The sequence below is a fragment of the Physeter macrocephalus genome, chromosome 14 (genome assembly GCF_002837175.3).
Source record: "Physeter macrocephalus isolate SW-GA chromosome 14, ASM283717v5, whole genome shotgun sequence".
NCBI classification, from domain to species: Eukaryota; Metazoa; Chordata; class Mammalia; order Artiodactyla; family Physeteridae; genus Physeter; species Physeter macrocephalus.
This window is the reverse complement of record NC_041227.1, coordinates 88,548,113-88,566,968: the sequence shown is the minus strand read 5'-3', so window position 1 is coordinate 88,566,968 and position 18,856 is coordinate 88,548,113. Positions and strand designations below refer to the sequence as shown.

Below are 18,856 nucleotides of genomic sequence, written 5' to 3'. Positions count from 1 at the left end.
GCATATAATTGGCCTACACACTTAAGAATGTTTTACTTTATCTTCTCCATAGCGCTCCCGTAGGTGCCTGGTACGCGCTCCAAGTGAATTCCAGCCACTAGCTGGTTAGGGCTCCTCTTCTGTATCCCTTCCTGCCTCACCCCTCATGGGGCTCCCTGGGCTGACCCTTGAGGTCAAGGGTCAAGAAAACACCCCCTACCACCTCCCTCCCGCCCTCCTACCCTCGCTGCCTTACCATCTCTGCCAGCTTGTGGATGGCAGGGCACAGGGTGTTGACAATGCTCTCGTACCACGGGTCTGCGCGGCCCAGGAACGCAGCCAACTCTCCGAGCTCTGAATGCCTGGATGCTGTGGGCTTCTGGGGACAAAGGGACAAGGGGACAGGGCAGACCCGTCAGGCCCTCTCTGGCACTCTCTTCCTACTCGGAGGGTCCCCAGGTACCAGTCCCAGGCAAACTAGCTTTGGGAATGTGGCCAAATCACTCAACCTCTTTGGGTGTCGATTTCTGCACCATGTGAAGACTTGTTTTACACCTGAGATGAAGCTGGAACCCCCTTCCCTGAGGATGCCTGCCAGGGACACTGAAAAATGATCATCAGCCTTAAAAGGGGAGAGACAAGTATTGCCTTGAATTTAATGCTTTCCAATCAGAAGCAGAGTGGGCAACGCAAATGAAAAATTGCCAGTGCGGCTTCATTCCCGGCCCCCCAGGAAGGGTGGTGTGTATGTGGCTGAGGGTGTGTGTGTGTGTGTGTGTGTGTGTGTGTGTCTAAGAGCCCCGTTTGAGAAGCTTGCCATTAATTCCATTAGAAAAGCAAAACGATGCTCCCAGTGAGAGAGCATCTCTCTCTGGCCACATGCAGCCCCCAGGGCCCACGTCTGTGGCTTCTGGGACAGAAAGCCTCCAGGTCTCTCCCAGCTCCACATCCTAAAGAAGAACGATCCCACCTTCCATCTCTTCCCCCATGTCCCCCGCCGCCCCGCCATCCAGCCACCTCAGGTGCCAGCACAGGGATGTAGTAGAGCTGCAGGCTGAGTCTGGGGGTGAGGCAGAACTTCTGGGTCTCTCGTTTCCTGGCAAGGGGGAGCAGAGCACAGGCATGAGGGCAGGGGTTTCTGGCTTCAGACAGACTTGGTTCCACATCCTGGCTCTGCTATTTATTATCTCTTGACTCTGGGCAATTGACCGACTCTCTCTGAACTTCTGTTTTCTCATCTGTAGAATGGGTGCAGTAAAGCAGGAAGCACAGTGCTCCGTGGTGGCCGGGTGCGGGGGCACGGGGAGCACTGGGCCCCATCCTCCGCCATCCCACCCTGGCCTCGGCCTCCTGAGCAACGCCCCCACCCTTCCATCCTTCACCAGCACAGGCTGGGCCCACCAGTGCCCCAACCATCCCCAGCCGCCCCTCGGGGCCCTACCTGAGGCTGTGGTAGGCCCGGGCCAGGCGCCCCAGCATCCGGTCGTCCCCCAGCACCAGCACCCGGGCCGTGTGCAGCCGGGAGACCCCAGGCAGCAGCTCCCCATCCCCGCTGGGCCTGCCAGTCCTCCGGTGCAGGCCCGGGGGCCCATCCCAGCTGCCGGGCATCAGGATGTCCGGGGGCCACACCCGCTTCTTGATGCCCCCTTTGCGCTGCAGCCTGGCTCGCTCCACCTCGGGGCTGCCGGGTGTGGGCGGCTCGTCGGCCCCCCAGGGAAGGTCCCGCTCGATGCCGCTGTCGGTGGACAGCATGGATGCCCGGGCCAGCTCCCGGTCTGGCAGGAGGCCCTGCAGATCCAAGGCTTCCAAGTCTGCACTGAGGCGCAGCTGGGATCGCGGGCGCAGGAAGAGCACCAGTTCCTTCCCTGGGATGCGGAGACAAAGGGGACCTTCAGGGCGGAGAGGGGACGCGAGGCCGGCAGGGCCCCACCCTGGCAAGGCTGGTGGTTCCGTGTTTCCCACACACGGTTAGCTGAACAGAAGCCCCATGAGATGCTCCGTGAAGGAACAGAGGTTCTGTGGCCAACAGAGACTAAGAACCCCACACACTCCTGCCATGAGTAAACATCTTAAAGGCTCTGAGAAGTCCTGTAGCAAAGAAATCAGCTTAACGCAGTGCTTCCTGACTCTAGAGCCCTCTTCTCCATATTTACTCATTAGCAGCCTCCATTCTCCAGCTCCCCCATAGTTTCCCCCGGGACACAGATAACAGAGTGTCAGCTCCTGGCTTTTCTTTTTTTTTTTTTTTTTTTTTTTTGCGGTACGCGGGCCTCTCACCGTTGTGGCCTCTCCCGTTGAGGAGCACAGGCTCAGCGGCCATGGCTCAGGGGCCCAGCCGCTCCGCGGCATGTGGGATCTTCCCGGACCGGGGCTCGAACCCATGTCCCCTGCATCGGCAGGCGGACTCTCAACCACTGCGCCACCAGGGAAGCCCCAGCTCCTGGCTTTTCTAATCGACCTTCAGGTTATTGCTCATGAGGAAACTGAGGCCCCCAGGGAACTGAATCCGTCTAGGGTGACCCAGCATGTGAAAGGACATGTGGGCCTTGAACCCGGTTCACCAGTCTGGCACTTCCCACCACAACCTGCCGCTCTATCTTCCCCCCTCCCTTGAGAAGAGCCAGGGGGACTGGGGGACAGACATCAGCGTGGAGGGGAAGTGTGGGCAAGTGGGTCTCTCTAGAAGGCCCCCTCCTGCTCCGGAAGCCATAACTTTTTTGTGCCTGCCTCCTTCTTGGGGACATGTCTTGTCTGTTGGCACCATCATGGCATGTGACACTTTCTAGACACATGGGGCCAGTGGCTAATGCACGGAGTGTTCTGACATAGAGAAAATGTATCCTCTTTTCAGGTGCTGCAAACAACTCAGGGAACAAGGAGCACACACAGATACACAGGCAGACACAAAGACACAACACAGACACACAGATGCACAAAGATACACACAGGCACACACAGAGACACAGACGTAGACATACACACAGATACACAATAAATATACATAGAGACAGACACACACAGTGCACACACAGACGCAAACATAAAGACACATACGCAGACACGCAAAGACACCTGCACACACACCGAGAGACACACACACACACACACACACACACAGGCACACACGCACACACCACTATTTCCAGCCCGCTCCCCCCAGGGGGGTCAAAGGCACTACACTTACAGAGCTGCTCCTCATTGGTCCATAGGTGGAAGGTGATAAGGGGGCTGGGCAGAGAGGTGCCTGGCAGCTGGTCCTGGGGGGGGTCACCTGAAGGACAGGCTGTGGAGACCACGGAGGAGAGGACTGTGGGATTCTCCTCTGCCCTCTCCCCACCCCCAGCTCCGGTGTGGGGCCTAGGGGGGCGGGTGGCAGAGACCCTCGCCCTCCCGTATCTGGCCCTGTCGAGTTCCTCTGCCTCTCTGCCGCCATCAGCTCATCCAGGGCCTAACACCCGCCCAAGAATGCCTAGCGGCTCCCAGTTTCCTGCAGACTTCCTAGCTGGGCCTTCAGGACCCTTCACAAGCCAGCTCACTGCATCACTGCCAACCTTTTCTCCCTCCCCTAGCCCCGCTGCAGCCATGCTGCCTTTCCCACTGTTCAGAGACCTCCTGGTCACATGCAGACCAGGGGAAAGGCCTCCGTATTTCTCAGGGCCTCCTCCAGGAGCCTGCACACAGTAGATGCTCAATTAACGTTCGCTCCTGGTGCTGAAAAGAGTCACGGCCAAGTACGAAGAGCAGCAGGAAGCCTGCATCCAGGGGATAGAGCAGGGCCAGTCAACCCCCCTCTCCTCCTTCCAGAAGCCTTCCTGACACTCCAGCTCGGGAGTCTTTCCCTCCCCAGACCTTATTGGCTGCACACTGGGCACACCTAACATGTAGCCTCAGGATTTAACTTCCACCTTGCACAGCTCCCTCCTGAACAAGGCTGCAAGCTTCCTTAGGGGAGAGCAACCCACGGTCACTGAACACTTACTACTTACTACTGTTCTCACCATGCGCACAGTGCTATCATCTCACCGGGTCCTACCAGCGACCCTGGGGCACAGGTAATATTATCTTCACTATAGAGAAGGAGTCAGGGGCACAGAGAGGTTAAGTAACTGGCCTGAGGTCACACAGTAAGTGGCAGAGCCAGAATTTGAGCCCAGGCAGCCCGGCTACAGAGTCCATGCTTTTACCCATGACACGGTGCCCATAACCACTGTCCCATGCTGCCCCCCAGCAGCAGGGGCTCAACGGGGGTGCTGGCTGGCCATTAAGATGCGCAGGGCAAGTCTGGGCGGGAGGCAGGTGCCTGGATGTGTCTGGGATGGTGGGGGCAGCCCAGACTGGTCTTGTCCTGCCCACGCAGATTTACTGCTGAGTTAGCAAGTGGTACCCAAGGAGAGCAAAGCCAGATTGGCCCCAGGGTTTGGCCCACCTTTGGCCCACCTTTGGCTTCATGAATAGACATTTCCATGTGGCAATCAGAGGCAGTGTAGAATATTAAAGCAAAATAAGAGGAGGCTGAGAAGGAGGAGGAAGTTTTAAGTAGGTGCCCAACCTGCCTGCCTCACCCTGACTTCTGCAGTCTCCACCCTCCCTGGGCTGCCGAGGTCAAGCCCAAGGAGGGCTGGCACGCTGGCCTCTGCCCATTGCTTCCAGTCCTCAGGCAAGTGCTCTGTACCTATGGGTGCACCGTGTGTTCGGGGCATGCCGGCCGACAAACTCCACGGGTGCTTTGAGCGGCCATGAAACAGGACACAAATCAGAACCGTCCTCCAATAGCCAGAAAATATATGTTCCAGACACTTCTCTGGGCTCTTTGGAGTTTCTGCAACACACACGGGCTTGCTTCCCATCAGTGTATGGCATTGTCTTATAAAAATGCAAGCAGAAAGGAAGCGTTGGAATAAAAATCTGTGAGACCAGACGTAAGTGATGTGGACTCAGATGCTATTTTGGATGCTCTTTAGAGGATCCGTGGACCATTGGATCCCTTGGTTACTATAGTATAGTGGTTAAGAACTAGACAGCCTGGGTTTGAATCTCAGCTCTGCTACTTACTAACTGGGTGATCTCGGGCAAGATTTATAGCCTCTTTCTAACTCTGTTTTCTCACCTGCAGAATGGGGTTAATGCTTTCTACCTCATAAGTAGTCTACTGTGAGGATTAATTGATTTAATATATGTAAACTGCTGAGAACAGCAACTGGGGTATATAGTAGGTGCCCAGTAGGTGTCAGCTGTTATCATCACCCTAATTACCCACCTTCTAATTAGCCCGGGACCTTCAAGCTCTTGGGAGCCGCTGCGTGTCCCACCCCGCTTGAGCCACGCGCGCAGACTCGGAGCAGGTACAGCGCTGGTCTCTGGCGCCCCCTGCAGGGTACCCGGACCGCAGCTCACCGCGCCTGCCGCTTACCGCCGCAGCGCCCCCTGGCGGCCGCCGCCGGCCCCAGCAGCGAGCAGTAAATCTCCTCCAGCCTCTGCAGGTGGCCCTCCCGGCTCGGGCTGGGCTCGCTGGCCATCTGCTCCACGGCTGCCACCACGGCGTGGAAATAGCGCTCCAGGGCGCGGCGGGAGCTGGTCTGCCGGGGAGGAGCATCAGAGCTTGAGTTCCGGCTCTGCACCCACCCACCCCTGCTCCAACGCCAAGCCTGCAGGTGCACGAACAGCCCAGTGGCACCTCCCCTCTGCCCGGGACTCCGGCAGGAGCTTCCCCATGAAGACCTTCCCACGTCCAGGGCTCGGCTGCTGCCCTGCCATAGCTGTTGCCCGATGCCGCCTGCAGCTGGGGGTCCTCTCGGCCCCTCACACCGTGGTGTGGGGGGGACAGCTGGTGCCCGGCAAAGTCGGGAACCCAGGGGGGGCAGGGCTGGCCTCTGGCGCCCACCCTCCTTGGACTGTCACTAAGTATCTGGATCACTGTTCCGCCATCACTCGGATGTAAACTCCAGGATGGCAGCAGTTTTGTCTGTTTCATTTACAGCTGCATCCCCAACACCTAGAACATCTGCTGGCACATAGTAAGTGCTCGATAAATATTTGTTGCATATTTCCGAAACGTCGTCACTCCTATACTGCCTTGACATACCACCTAGAAATCATTATTTTTCTTTAAATCATTGCACTTTTTTGGTTCAAAATTATTTCAAAAGCAAATTTTATATTGCTGCTCTAAGTAAAACGGCTAGTGTCACTTGTCATAATCAGAAAATAACTAAGATGAATATAATGATCACAAAACTCTATTATTAAATTCTAGCCAGGTACTATGGCCTGCTAAGGCTTTAGAGCTGGAAGCTTGCTTTTTCTTTTAAAAAAAGGCAGATGAGCAAGCGTTCAAGAGGTTAAGGGTAAAGCACCAAGCTGAGCCTTTCTCCTTAACGCAAACAGGTTTCGAAGAGCTTTGCGTTTCACCATGCTCTCCAGCACCGAAGGCTCCTGTCTCCATGGGTGCCTCTCTGACACCCTGAGAACTCCCCCGGATCACACTGTTCTCTGGCTTGTGTCCCCTCACCCCCACTCACCACCAGCTAATCCCAGCTCACGACTGAGGATGCGGGGCCCAAACGAGTGACACGGGCAGGCACAGCAGGGCTTGCTCTGATCTCTTTTTTTGTGCTAGGGGTCTGCTGAGCAAGGTCTTAACTTCCTGGGCTAAGGGAGAGTGGGTCATCCTGTCTAGCTGGGGCTCCAGTCAACATCTGCCGAATGACCAGCTGAATGAACACGAGCACTTAGAGGGACAAGGAATCAGGGCTGGAAGGGGCCACAGGGACCATCTCGTCTTGTTGCGTTATTTTATAAATTGATGATAAGTGAATTAATTAAATAGTTATCGAGTACCCGCTAGGTGCCAGGCACTGTTGAAGTGCTGGGGTACAGCAGTAAACAAAACAGACAAAAATCCCCGTCTGCGTGTAGAAATAACAGTAAAGTGATGAAAAGAAAATAAAGCAGGGAAGGAGGATGTGCAATTTGGGGGAGGGACTGAAGGTTTCGATCGTGTGGCCAGAGGAGCCTCACTGAAAGGCGACTTTTGACAAAAAGCCTCTAAGAAGTGAAGGGTCGAGCCACGTGGATACCTGCCACGGGGCAGCCCCACCTGGACACCATCTCTAGCGTCCAGAACACAGAGTGTCCGAGAGCCGGGTTGTCCGTGTGGCCAGAGGAGCCTCACTGAAAGGCGACTTTTGACGAAAAGCCTCTAAGAAGTGAAGGGTCGAGCCACGTGGATACCTGCCACGGGGCAGCCCCACCTGGACACCATCTCTAGCGTCCAGAACACAGAGTGTCCGAGAGCCGGGTTGTCCCAGGCTGCCCTCCCAGTCTCGAGACCTTGTCAGATCCCGTGGACACGTGGGGAGACCAACCTACGCCCCTCACCTCCCACCTGCGCCTCGGATCAGGCCCTCAGCAGACAGGATGTGGGCTGGTGGCCAGATAAGGCCTACCCACCAGACCGTGGTTGGCTGGGCCACTTCTCCCAGGCCCCACCGGCCCTCGAGCCAGCAGGTATGACTGGGAAGGGCATCCCTCAAGCAGAATTCCAGATAAGGAGGCTGGGGTCTCAGGGGGCGGGAAGCCCCAGGCTGGGCTGAGGTCTAGGAGCCCCAGCACCCAAAAGGGGAGGGGGGGGTGCCGGGGGACCACTGAGGACCCCTTAACTCCAAGCTTCCGAGGGTCTCTAACTTCAGATCAGTGACGCATTCCCTGGGTCTGTCTCTCCTGGCTCTTTTTTGGTCCCCCCCCCCAATTCTCTTTTCACAAAAATGGAGACTCAGAGCCGTGAGCTCCGGATAAAGCGAGGTGGCGGAGGGTGCGTAAGATTTTGACGATGCTTAAAAAATACAGCTTTCACTTTCAGCATTTCTTTCTTCTATAGCAAAGTAGTGCACGCATCAGACCCATTAATTTCAGCCCTGAACCCCAGCCCATTCTTGACCCAGCACCTCCCAATACCCCATTCCTGATGCCCTCAAACCCAGCCCAGCCTCACTACTCTCAAGCCAACCCCTGAACTCCAGCCACATCCAACTCGGGGATGGAGTGAGGCTGGGTATCCTCTAATGCCTGCATCACTGAGAAACAAACATCAGTGCGCTTAAAATGTTAGGGAACTGTTGACCAAAACCACCCACTTTGGCCAGGCACGATGCTCAAGGCTTGCCTGAGCTGTCTCACAACAGGAGGTCCCGAGAATTCAGGAGGGGCCAAAAGAGGGAGGAGACGACCAACCTCCCAGAATCCTTTGCACTGGAATCCACCTTGGCTGAGAGATACGCCGCCAGGAAGGACCCTGAGTCAGGCTATGGACCAAGCAAGATGATTGGCCAGAGACAACCCGGAAACTAACCCCATCACCACAAAACCCGACAGGGCAGTCCCCGGGGTTCCCTCGCCCCGCTGCTCTCCGCCCGGGCGCCCCTTCGCGACAAAGTCTCTTGCTTTGTAAGCACGTGTGTCTCCTCGGACAATTCATTTCCGAGCGTTAGGCAAGAGCCCGCTCTCGGGCCCTGCTGTGAGCCCCCAAAGGGGCTGTTATGGAAGGAGGGATGTCCCGGATGGTGGCATGGGGGAAGGGAGTCAAGAACCCTCAGTGCGTCCAAGCAGGTGGGCAACCACAAAGGAATGGTGTGGATGGTCCTTTTAGAGAAAAGGAATGACAGAAAACGACCCACAGGGTTTAAGGAGGAACCCAGCTGCACATAAAAGACACCCATCAAAGGAAGGATCCAAGACCTAGGGCTCAGGGTGTGGAGAATTCCAGATGGAAACAAGAGCAGGAAGAGCAACGGCTCCAGTGCATTTTGATGAGCAAAGCAGGGTCTGAGACTTGGGCTGGAGAAAGGACAGACACCCACTTCCTGGGGCAGGACGGGCAGGAGATGTGGCCCCCTCAAGGGCACGCCCCGTTCTGGAGCCGGCCCCTCCTACGGCACCACAGCCCTGAGTGATCCTCCAACCCCCCTTCCCGCAGGGCAGGCGCCTTTCCTCCTACTGTGCAGGCCCCGACTGGCCACACTGGCATCCTCCCCCACCCAAGAAATCCAGCACCTGGGGCCACCGCGGCCAGAGAATCCGCAACCTGCGGCAGTCTTGGCTGTGGACAGGAGTGAAGCTGAGTCAGAGAGAAAAGCTAGGAAATTAGCGGGCAAGTGTTGGAAACAAACTAAATGCCCGCGACAGGAGCAGGGGATAGTTAAAGAAATAACAGCACATTCACGAGAGAGGATTCTCTGCACCAGCAGAAGCACATGTTTTCCAAGGAAAATATTTCCATATGGCATATTTCCAGTGGCAAGGAAAAATAGGTATTATATATATGCACATAGAGAGGCAGTATATAAACTGTATACAGAGTCTGATAGCTCAATTGTTAAAAAGGAGTGGGGCTGCGGATGGGGCTGGAAGGTGATTGAACATAGGCTTGAAGTCAGATAGACCTGGGTTCAAATCCAGGCACAGCCACTTCCTATCTGTGTCACCACAGGTAGGTAATGGGCTTCTCTGTGCCTTTGTTTTGATAAGTACATCCATTTCACAATGCTGTGGTGAGAATTTTTTTAAGGTGGTACCTGTAAAGTGTTTAACACAGTGCCTGGAACACAGCAGACGTTCAATAAACAGTGGCTCTTATGATCACTGTCGTTATTATTCAGGAAACAAACCAAATGTTAATTGCTAATGTGTGTGGGTAGAGGGGTGCGAGTGATTTTTATTTTCTTTCTTGGCTCTTCTGCATTGTTTTCCAAATTTTCCTTAGTGAATGTGTCTTTATTTTTGGTTTGGGGGAAAAGGCGATATGGAAACAGGAGAAGGGGGAAGCCGAGGAGAGAGAACACTGGTACGGAGGGCAGGGCAATGACCTCACCTGCAGCTTCCTTTGCAGCACGCCTGCCTCGCAGGCCTCCCCCAGCGCCGCCTGCAGGGTGTGGGAGACCACGTGGCGCATGCAGGCCTCTGGTGTCTGCTGCCCCTGGGCCGCCTCGATCTCCAGCAGCAGGGCACTGCACACGGAGGGAGACACCAGCTCAGGATCCACGAAGAGGAACACTCTGAGGGCAAAGGTGGGGGGACCGAGAGCTGATGAGGAGGACCACGGGGAGAAGGGCCACCCTCAGAGCATTGCAGCACCCGCCAACCGCCCCCCCCCCAAGTTATTTACTTCCTCCAAAAACAGGAGCCTCAAATTCAAAATTCTATTGGGGGACCACACTAGGGAGTGGTGGGGATTGCAGCAAAGAAGAGCAGGCACGGCCCTTCCAGGGGGGCAGCTGGTCCCTCTGGGTCCCTCTCATGTCTAGGTAAGTTCCAGCTGAAATGCCGCTCCCTCCCTCAGCGTCGTGGCCCGTTCACCCCATAGCCCTCTAGGAGGGACCCTAAATCCTTCCTGCCAAAACGAGCTCTGAACCCTAAGTGAGCCCCTTCTCCTCTCATCACCCTCATCACACCAGAAAACCAACCTCACCCACCCTCTCTTCCGTACTCAACTGTCACTTCAACCTCTCCAATGCCAAGTCCTCTGGATCCCTTCCCCTCCCTGCACCCCCCACGAACACAGAGCCCCAAGCTACACCTTTCAGTACCAGGTGGGCAGAGGTACCTGCAGGGGAGGAGGCTACGCACCCCCTGCTCCACCCCCGACTCCATCAGCCTCTCTCCCCAGCACGAGCAGTGGACGTGTCCTCAGTCTTACACACACACAGATGAAAGACCCCAGATCTCATGGTGTGACTGTGGCCTGAACTATTGATATTCTCGAGGTGCCTCTGGCTGCTTGATGCAACACCACGGCCAAGGGCAGAATGCAGGTGGAACCATGGGCCTGCAGAACGGCCCGGTGCTCGTGCGCACGTTCTGCGTGTGAGCGGGCGAGCTCTGAATCCAGCCCAAGAGGAAAGTCCTAACTGCTTTCAGGGATCTCCAGGGAAGGACACGCCCTCTCCACCCTGAGGACGCCCGCTGCTGGACAAACGCCATGGATGGGAGGGGCTGCTCCCCATCCAGACGCCTCACTTGTCCTGCGGGCAGCACCCTCGCTGGGGCCACTCACCTCTCCCGGTAGGGGTACAGCTCGCTCGTCAGGTTCTGCTCGGCAATGACCAGCCTCTGGTACAGCGTCCCTGCACGGCAGACCACTTCAGCCAACCGGCGTCTGAGTCTCTGACCCCCATTCCCTACTTTCCCAGAAGGTGCTGGGGCTTTTGAGCTCCCTGGAATCCTGGAGAGGAAGGCAAGGCCTTGGGCGGAGCTGGAGTGGCTCTTACCCGGGACGGCCGTCTCCGTTTTCAGCCTTATGGCGCAGTCCAGGGCGACCGTGCAGTAGGGAGCAGGCAGGGTCAGCAACCTCGTGCAAAAGGCATAGGTTCTCCGGTGGAGCTCCTCTGTGATGCCCGTGGCCTGGGTGAGAGGGAGGTGTCAGGGTGCCCAGAGCCCTAGGTCTTGAAGGGTCCTGGGTGGGGTGGGGTGACGGGGGGCGGGGGCGGGGAGAGCAGCCAGACCTGGGCTCACACTTCCCTCCCAAATCTACACCTTCAGCCTCTTCTCCCAGCGTCTCTAAGACATGTCCCCTCCTACACCACAGTCAGGCTGATCAAGATGGAAACCCATCCCCATCCTGTTCTGCCAGCAAATCAACTCCCCTCCCAGGCCTTCTGCTCTGTCGGGGTTGCAAATTCACCGCCACTACCTCCCCGATTTCATCCCTTCGTGTATCAGGGCGAGGGCAGGGCTATGGTGAGAAGCCAGTTAGGGGCAGGTGCTCCTAGAGCTCCTCTAGGCTCGCTCGCCAGGCAGAGACCGGTTGTCTCCTGAGCGTCCAGCCCTGTCACCCGTGGGCCACCCCGACCCCCTTCACCCTCAGTCCCCGCTCACCTTAGTGAGCACGTACATTAGGGTGTGCAGCAAGGGAATGATGACATGCCGGGCGTCCTCACTTTCTGCCTGGAAAACAGGAGATCACAGGACATGGACGGGGCTGGGGGTCGCAGGGGTCTCGCCACCTCCTAGCGGGAGATGGGGTGGAAGGCAGTGTCCCAGCAGGCCGAGGGGAGTGGTAAAGGGCCACAGCCTGCCCTGGTAGGAGAGGAGGGGGGGCGCGCACAGGTGCGGGAGCCCAGGTGTGAGGGCGTGGGGGAGGGGTGCAGGGAACTCCCTGGGGGAGGGGCGGCACTGACTCGGGTAGCAAAGCGACAGGGGAGGCGCCAGCTTGGAGGCTCCCTTGAGTGCAGCGTTTCCCAAACGTAGAGCACTGGGTGGTGTGGAGGGAGATTATGAGGATAATTTTGAAAATTTTTAGTAGTGAGGCATTTACGTTTACAGGTACTTTCCATTTCTGTCCAGTGATACGGGTTTTCCATTTACGGTCGTGTTGCAGAGAGATCCTTTTTGAGAGACGTTAACTCAGGTCAAAGAGTGGGAGTCAACGTCAAGATAAAATTGCTTAGGGGCTGCCCTGGTGGCGCAGCGGTTGGGATTCCGCCTGCCGACGCAGGGGACGCGGGTTCGTGCCCCGGTCCGGGAGGATCCCACGTGCCGCGGAGCGGCTGGGCCCGTGAGCCATGGCCGCTGAGCCTGCGCGTCCGGAGCCTGCGCTCCGCGACGGGAGAGGCCGCGACAGGGAGAGCCCCGCGTACCGCAAAAAAAACCAAAAAACAAAGATAAAATTGCTTATAGCAAAGTACTGGAGAGGGAGAAATACAGCAGAAGTCAAACGACCAAAGTGTGTGAGACACGGGCGCATGGGCCCGAGTCCCCAGCGGGAAGGGCCCCTCTTCCTCTCGTCCCCGTCTGCCCCCCGCCCGAAGCCCGAGGACTCACCTTCTCCAGTTCTCTGAGCAGGATGCGGACCAGGGCCGGACTCTTACCAGGATCCCGCTCGACCTTCTTGTGCAGGGACCATCTCCACATGCCTGGCTCAGGAGAAAGGGGAGCCCAGCCCAGCCAGGCGGGACGGGGTGGGGGTGGGGGGCTCTGAAAGGAGACCCCTCTGAGCAGGACCCTGGGCCCTGGAGTCCCAGGTCTGACCCCCGCCCCTACTGCCAGGTGCTGGGCTCCACGCCCATGGCGGGGTTTCTCTGATCTGCAGCCCCCGTGGGCGGTGAATTCCCAGGGCAGAAAGGGGGGAGGCGGGAGGCTAGCGGGGACAGGCGTGTGCACGTGGCTTCTGGAGCAGCGATGTTTACAGCTCAGCACCCCAAGCCACGTTCCTGGGAGTCACGCGGGCCTGGAGTGCCAGGGGACTCTTATTTGCAAGGCAAGTTGGAGAAGGCGGTTAAGAAAGAGGGCGGCAGACCCCCGATGGGCTGTGCCACAGTCCCTGGAGGGTGAGCCAGGGGGCAGAGAAGGCCTTCTGGGTCCTTCAGGCTCCAAGGATTTCCAGGAGGACGGGGGCTTCGCTGGAAGCCCCTCATTCTATGAGCTCCAGGCTGGGGCGCTTTCTTCCCGTGAACACGGGGGCAGAGCTGGCTGGGCTGGGGTGGGGGAAGCAGAGAGAGCGGACGATGCCTGCCGGCTCTTACCTTGGTTGCTTGGCAGGGCAGGGGCCTGGGCGCTGAGCTCTCGGAGCACAGCGTGCACGCTCCGCTGGAGGTCCAGATCCACATCTGGGCAGCAGGGTGGGGAAGCTTTGAGGCCAGGAGCCCCTGGCCTTACCCTCGCTGCCACCTCCACTCTCCCTGAGAATGTCTTTAGCCTCTTCTCTGAGCCTCAAGAGGTGCCCAGAAGTAATCAACCTAGAGCTGGCAGCCTGCATCCTGGCCAGGACTGCAATACAGCCTTTCAATCGGCATTTCTGTGTTCTTTGTAAAATCCACACTCCCCAGAGCGCGGTACGTATATTGCCAGTGACATGCGAGACAATTTTAGATGGTACACAGATGATTCTAAAATTTGAGTAATTATGCACTTATTTTAATGTATAGAAAAAAATATATAACTAGTTCCTCAACTAGTATGAAGCTAAAATTTGAAGTCAATTTAAAGAAACATATCAGATAAATACCAGGAGGTGACAAGAACTCTCTCCCTGACCAAACTTCACTCAGGATCCTCGGAGCCCTGTTCTCCACTAGGCCCTCAGCGTAGCCCCCGTCCTGTCTTTGGTCTCCAAGCCCAGTTTTAGCAAGAATCCTGCTGTCAGTCGATAGAAGGTCCCTCTCCCTGATATCTGATCAAGTTCTCTATTCCCCACCTTTGATGTGTAAGTCCTTGACCTGCTGTGTCCAGCAAGAATCCTGTTAGGTCAGTTTAGTAAGACTCTCCCACCCCTGAGGTCCCCCCTTAGGAGTTTTCCATCCACTTCCTCTGTTTGTTGGCTGTAAATCCCCAGCTGTCTTTGCCTTATTCAGAGCAGAGGCCCATCTCTCTCCTCTATTGCAATAATCTTGAATGAAGTCTTCTTTAGGGTTTAACAAGTGTCAAAATAATTTTCTTCTTTAACAGCAGCGCATTGACACTGCAGAGCCGTGGAGGTGGCTACACGAATCAGTAACTGACATTTGGAAAAAGCACGGCAGCCATGAGAATGCACCTCACTGATCTCCCACTACAACGAGTTTAAGGAACCAGGAGCTTTGTGCTGTTGGGCTGTGACATCCATCACCTCCTGCCGAGGCCACACTTCCCAGCCAACAGGGACAGCAGCAGGAATTCGGGAACCTTTGTAGGTGGCTGACTCTGTGGCTCCGGGATTCCCCAACCCAAGACCCATCAGTCTAGCACATTTCCACCCAACCCTTCCTCCCCTCCTCCTTCTTTCAGAGTCGGATTTTCATCACAATCCGGGCGCTTGCTCTCCCAGCCCTCGCCAGCTCCCTCTCCATTTTCTGTCCCACAGGTGTTTCCCCACATGAAGCCTTGCATGTCTAATCTTGTCTTGCTGTCTGCTTCTTAGAGGATCTGGACCAACACAGGAAGTACGGGAGACACTCCCTGTACCATCAATTCCCCTTTATGATCAGCTCCAACCAAGAGGCTGTTTTTACAGGCGAGGGTGCAGTCTCTTGTTGTCAGACAGTACAAACCACACGCCTCAGAGGTTCCCCTTTTGCCTTGGCGGTCAGGAAACTTACAGCCAAACTGGGGGCCCGTCTCAAAAATCAGCTCATCTCAAGTGACAGAGACCCCTCTCCTTTGCTCCTTTTCGGGTGCGCTTGCTTCATGTTCTACTAAACATATATCTTAATAGCCTCAGATTCCTTTGGAAATAGGTAGGGTAGAGAGGACAAATCTAAAAAACCAGCAGGTTGCAGTCCAGGAGTTAGAATTTGTTTAGGTCAAGGCACCCCATGCCCTGGTGCTCATGGACTGGCCCTTCCATGGCTCTGGCGTGGGCCCTTGTACGTCTGCTGGGGCCACCCAGCATCTCTGAAACCCTCGCTTTCCTCCTGCCTCTCACTTGTTCCCCTGCCCAGACCAGGTCCAGGTCTGAATCTGAGTCTCCTTCAGGCTCAGAGCGGGCAGGAAGTGGGCAGGTGTTACAGCGCACGTTTGCCCACCCGGCCACTCTGTTGAGCAGTGCAGCATCTCCCAAAACTGGCAAGGAAATTATTTAGCCTGGCAAGAAGTCTTGTCACAAGCCATCCTTCCATCTACCGAGCTCCACCTGGCATGAAAATAAATGAGTTAACGCACGGTGAGTTATTAAAAAATAATGCTATGTCCTATTTCTTCTTTCCTTCTTTCTTCCTTCTCCCCTCCCTTCTTCTGCCTACCTCCCCGCCATGGACTACACAAAAGACTTAAAACTGTGATAACTGTGATTTCCTCCCTGCCCCCTCATCAGAAGGGCAGCCAAACCTCTGTCTTCTGAGCCCTAGGTTCTCCTGCTTTGCAGAGGGAGTTAAGTTTTTATGTTTCAGAGAAAAATGAAGAAGTTAGACTCTGCCAGTAGCCCCGGGAGACAACCCCAAATAAACTTTGTTTTCAAAAGTCTGGGCAGCTGGAACAAACTCTCAGGCTTTGGTCCACATCTGGCTTGCAGACGTGTCTTGCTTGGGCTTGTAGAGTGTCTTGGAAAAAAAAAAAAAATTGAACTAGCTGCCAACATTCACAAATCAGGAGATTTTGCATAAAAGTTCGGATTTCTGGCATCTCCTGCAAGTCTGTCGACACTGGGCGTGCATTCTTCTTACATGTGACAGTGACAGGGGCTGGGGAGCAGCTGCCCCTTGAGACAGGGCACAGCTCCCCTAGGGCTTCAGAGTGGTCACTCTCCTTGTTTCCCTCACTTACATCCTCTCCCCGGCCCCTTGACTCTGAGACCCCCGGCTGCCTGATTGGGACAATCAAGCTGGATTGTCTCCAAGGAATGGGGGTGAAGGCTGCTGCTTTTAGTTAAAGAGGGGAGTGGCAATTCAAGGCTGGAAGGTTGGATTCCCAGGACTGTGAGGGCACGAGGGTGATGGGGACCTAGGAAGGAGGAAGACCAGGGTTGACTGGGACACAGCCGACCGGTGGTGGCAAAGATCTCAGATGAGGGCAGCTAAGCACTAAACTCTGTGTGCTTGAGTGCCACTGCTGTGGTCTCCTGGGCCACCTTTGCCAGAGCACAAGAATGTCCTCAAAGGAGCCCTCTGTCTCCTTATGGACCATGCAAGCTGTTCTGGGGGCTGCAGCCACAGTGGACTGAAGACCACTGACACTTCCCATCATTCAGACTTTGTAACCTCTGGGCTTCTCACAGGATGCCAAGGAGAGGAGGGGGGTACCGCAAGTGAACGACATTGGAATTTGTACGGACCTTGGAAAACAAGAGCTTGAAGCTGGATTTGATTTGATTAAGCCAAAGAAATAATATTTCTCGTGCCTCAAGTATCTCAGCGTCGTTTACACATGATATACATGATATGCAATGTCTAACAGCATTCTTGATCCAGAACAGCCACTAAATAAATAACATTCATTATCCACCCCTCCATCCAGGAATAGGATATAACTATCAGGTATCCAGATTACTATTAATACCTAACATTTACATAGCACTTGAGGGCTTCCCCGGTGGCGCAGTGGTTAAGAATCCGCCTGCCAATGCAGGGGACACAGGTTCGAGCCCTGGTCCGGGAAGATCCCACATGCCGCGGAGCAGCTAAGCCGGTGCGCCACAACTACTGAGCCTGTGCTCTGGACCCCACGAGCCACAACTACTGAAGCCCGCGCGCCTAGAGCCCGTGCTGCGCAACAAGAGAAGCCACCGCAATGAGAAGCCCGCGCACTGCAACGAGAGTAGTAGCCCCTGCTCGCCACAACTAGGGAAAAGCAATAAAGACCCAACGCAGCCAAAAATAAATAAATACATTTTAAAAATAATAAAATAAATAGCACTTGAATGGTACACACGTAGAGAGTCTTATGTAGGCGTAGCAAGACAATGATAACGCGTTCATCAAACCAAGTTCATTTTTGTCGCAGGTAGATGAGAAGACTACATTTCCCAGACCCCCTTGTGGTTTGACCGGAGCCATGTGACTGAGTTCTGGCCAATGGCACGTGGTGGAGGAGGTATGTGCCACCTTCAGGCGTGGCCATAAAACCCTCCACCCTATCCTCCATGATCTTGGAATATATATGTGGAAGATGATGGTCCCCCGAGAGGAAAGAAGCCTCTGTCCCTGAAAGACTGTAGCGCAGATTGGGTGGTGACCTGAGTAAGAAATAAGCATTTGTTGTGTTGATCTACTGACACTGGGGTCATCTGTTACTGTTCTCTGACTCAGGGACACACAAAGTGTGTGTGTTGTCTCATTGGCTTCTGAGCAGAGCCCTGTGAGTTTGGCAGAACAAATACTGTTCTCCCTGTTTTGTGGAATCTAGATTGAAAGTCGCCCCATATCGCCTCTCCAACCACAGAAGGTCAGACCCAGGAGGGACCTCGGAGGCTGGCTCTCTTCCCATTTCACAGAGGGGGAAATGAGGCTCAGAGGGGAGAGGCGATTTTCGCAAGGTCACAGAGCTTTTTGTTGGAGCAGAGCTTTCTGTTTGCCAAAATGCACTTCCTCTAAAGCTGTCATCTTACTTGTGACCATTCACCTCTTTACTGGGGAAAGGGAAGAGGGGATACCCAGGTGAGGCTGTGAGCATGCGCCTACCTATGTGTGCCTGGGGCTTGAATGCAGAAAAATACGCCCCTGATAAAGTTGCCTGAAAAAGGGTTCCCCGCTCTCCAACCAGGGTAGATGTTATTACAGCTAAAGAGACAATAGGGAGGAAGGAAGGGAGAAGAAAGGCTGACAGGGTCCTGCTGTGGCAGGACACCCATAGTTCAGGGTTTGCTCGTCTACTTCCGGCCACTCAGAGCTGACCCAGGACTTGGCAATGTCAGCTCTCCATTGTCCTGCGATCCTAGACAGTCAAATCTCTCCCCAGCCCCCTCTTGGATGTTTGCTTTTCCCCTACTTCCCACCCTTGGCTCACATTAGAATCACTTGGAAAGCTTTTAAAAAATACCAATGCAGAGCCCACCCCAAACCAAATAAATCAGATATCTGAGGGTGGGGCCCAATACTCAATTTTAAAAAATATCTCCCCAGGAGAATCTAATGTACAGGATTACAGAACTAATCTAATTCAGTGAGAATTATTGCCTTAGGCGATAAGTTTGGAGATACGAGTAACTGATCTGTTAGAGAAGCCGTGAAGTGACAAGATGCTCAGCGTTCACAGAGGACAATCATCCCTGAATTAAGTCACAGGGTCAGGTTTTTTTCAAGCAGACCAGTCTTTGTCTTCTTGAAGTTGTCCCATACCCTCTTGTGATGGTTAATTTTAGGTGTCAACTTGACTGGGCAACAGGGCACCCAGATATTTTGTCAGATGTTATTTGTTTTTTTTTTGTTTTTTTTTTTGTTTTTGCGTTACGCGGGCCTCTCACTGTTGTGGCCTCTCC

At 55.0% G+C, this 18,856-nt stretch overlaps 1 protein-coding gene across 1 annotated transcript in view; it reads right to left on the bottom strand.

Annotated features, from left to right (window-relative positions):
• PIK3R6 (phosphoinositide-3-kinase regulatory subunit 6) overlaps positions 1–18,856 on the bottom strand; it is a 33,937-nt gene that overhangs the window by 11,824 nt on the left and 3,257 nt on the right. Inside the window, exons 2-12 of the mRNA XM_007126637.3 lie at positions 13,494–13,577; positions 12,793–12,884; positions 11,848–11,916; positions 11,241–11,373; positions 11,027–11,096; positions 9,845–10,028; positions 5,390–5,555; positions 3,164–3,250; positions 1,421–1,844; positions 997–1,075; positions 236–358 (exon numbers count right to left, since the gene is read on the bottom strand). Of these exons, the coding sequence (XP_007126699.2) occupies positions 236–358; positions 997–1,075; positions 1,421–1,844; positions 3,164–3,250; positions 5,390–5,555; positions 9,845–10,028; positions 11,027–11,096; positions 11,241–11,373; positions 11,848–11,916; positions 12,793–12,884; positions 13,494–13,577 (1,511 nt within the window). The remainder of the gene's footprint in view (positions 1–235; positions 359–996; positions 1,076–1,420; positions 1,845–3,163; positions 3,251–5,389; positions 5,556–9,844; positions 10,029–11,026; positions 11,097–11,240; positions 11,374–11,847; positions 11,917–12,792; positions 12,885–13,493; positions 13,578–18,856) is intronic.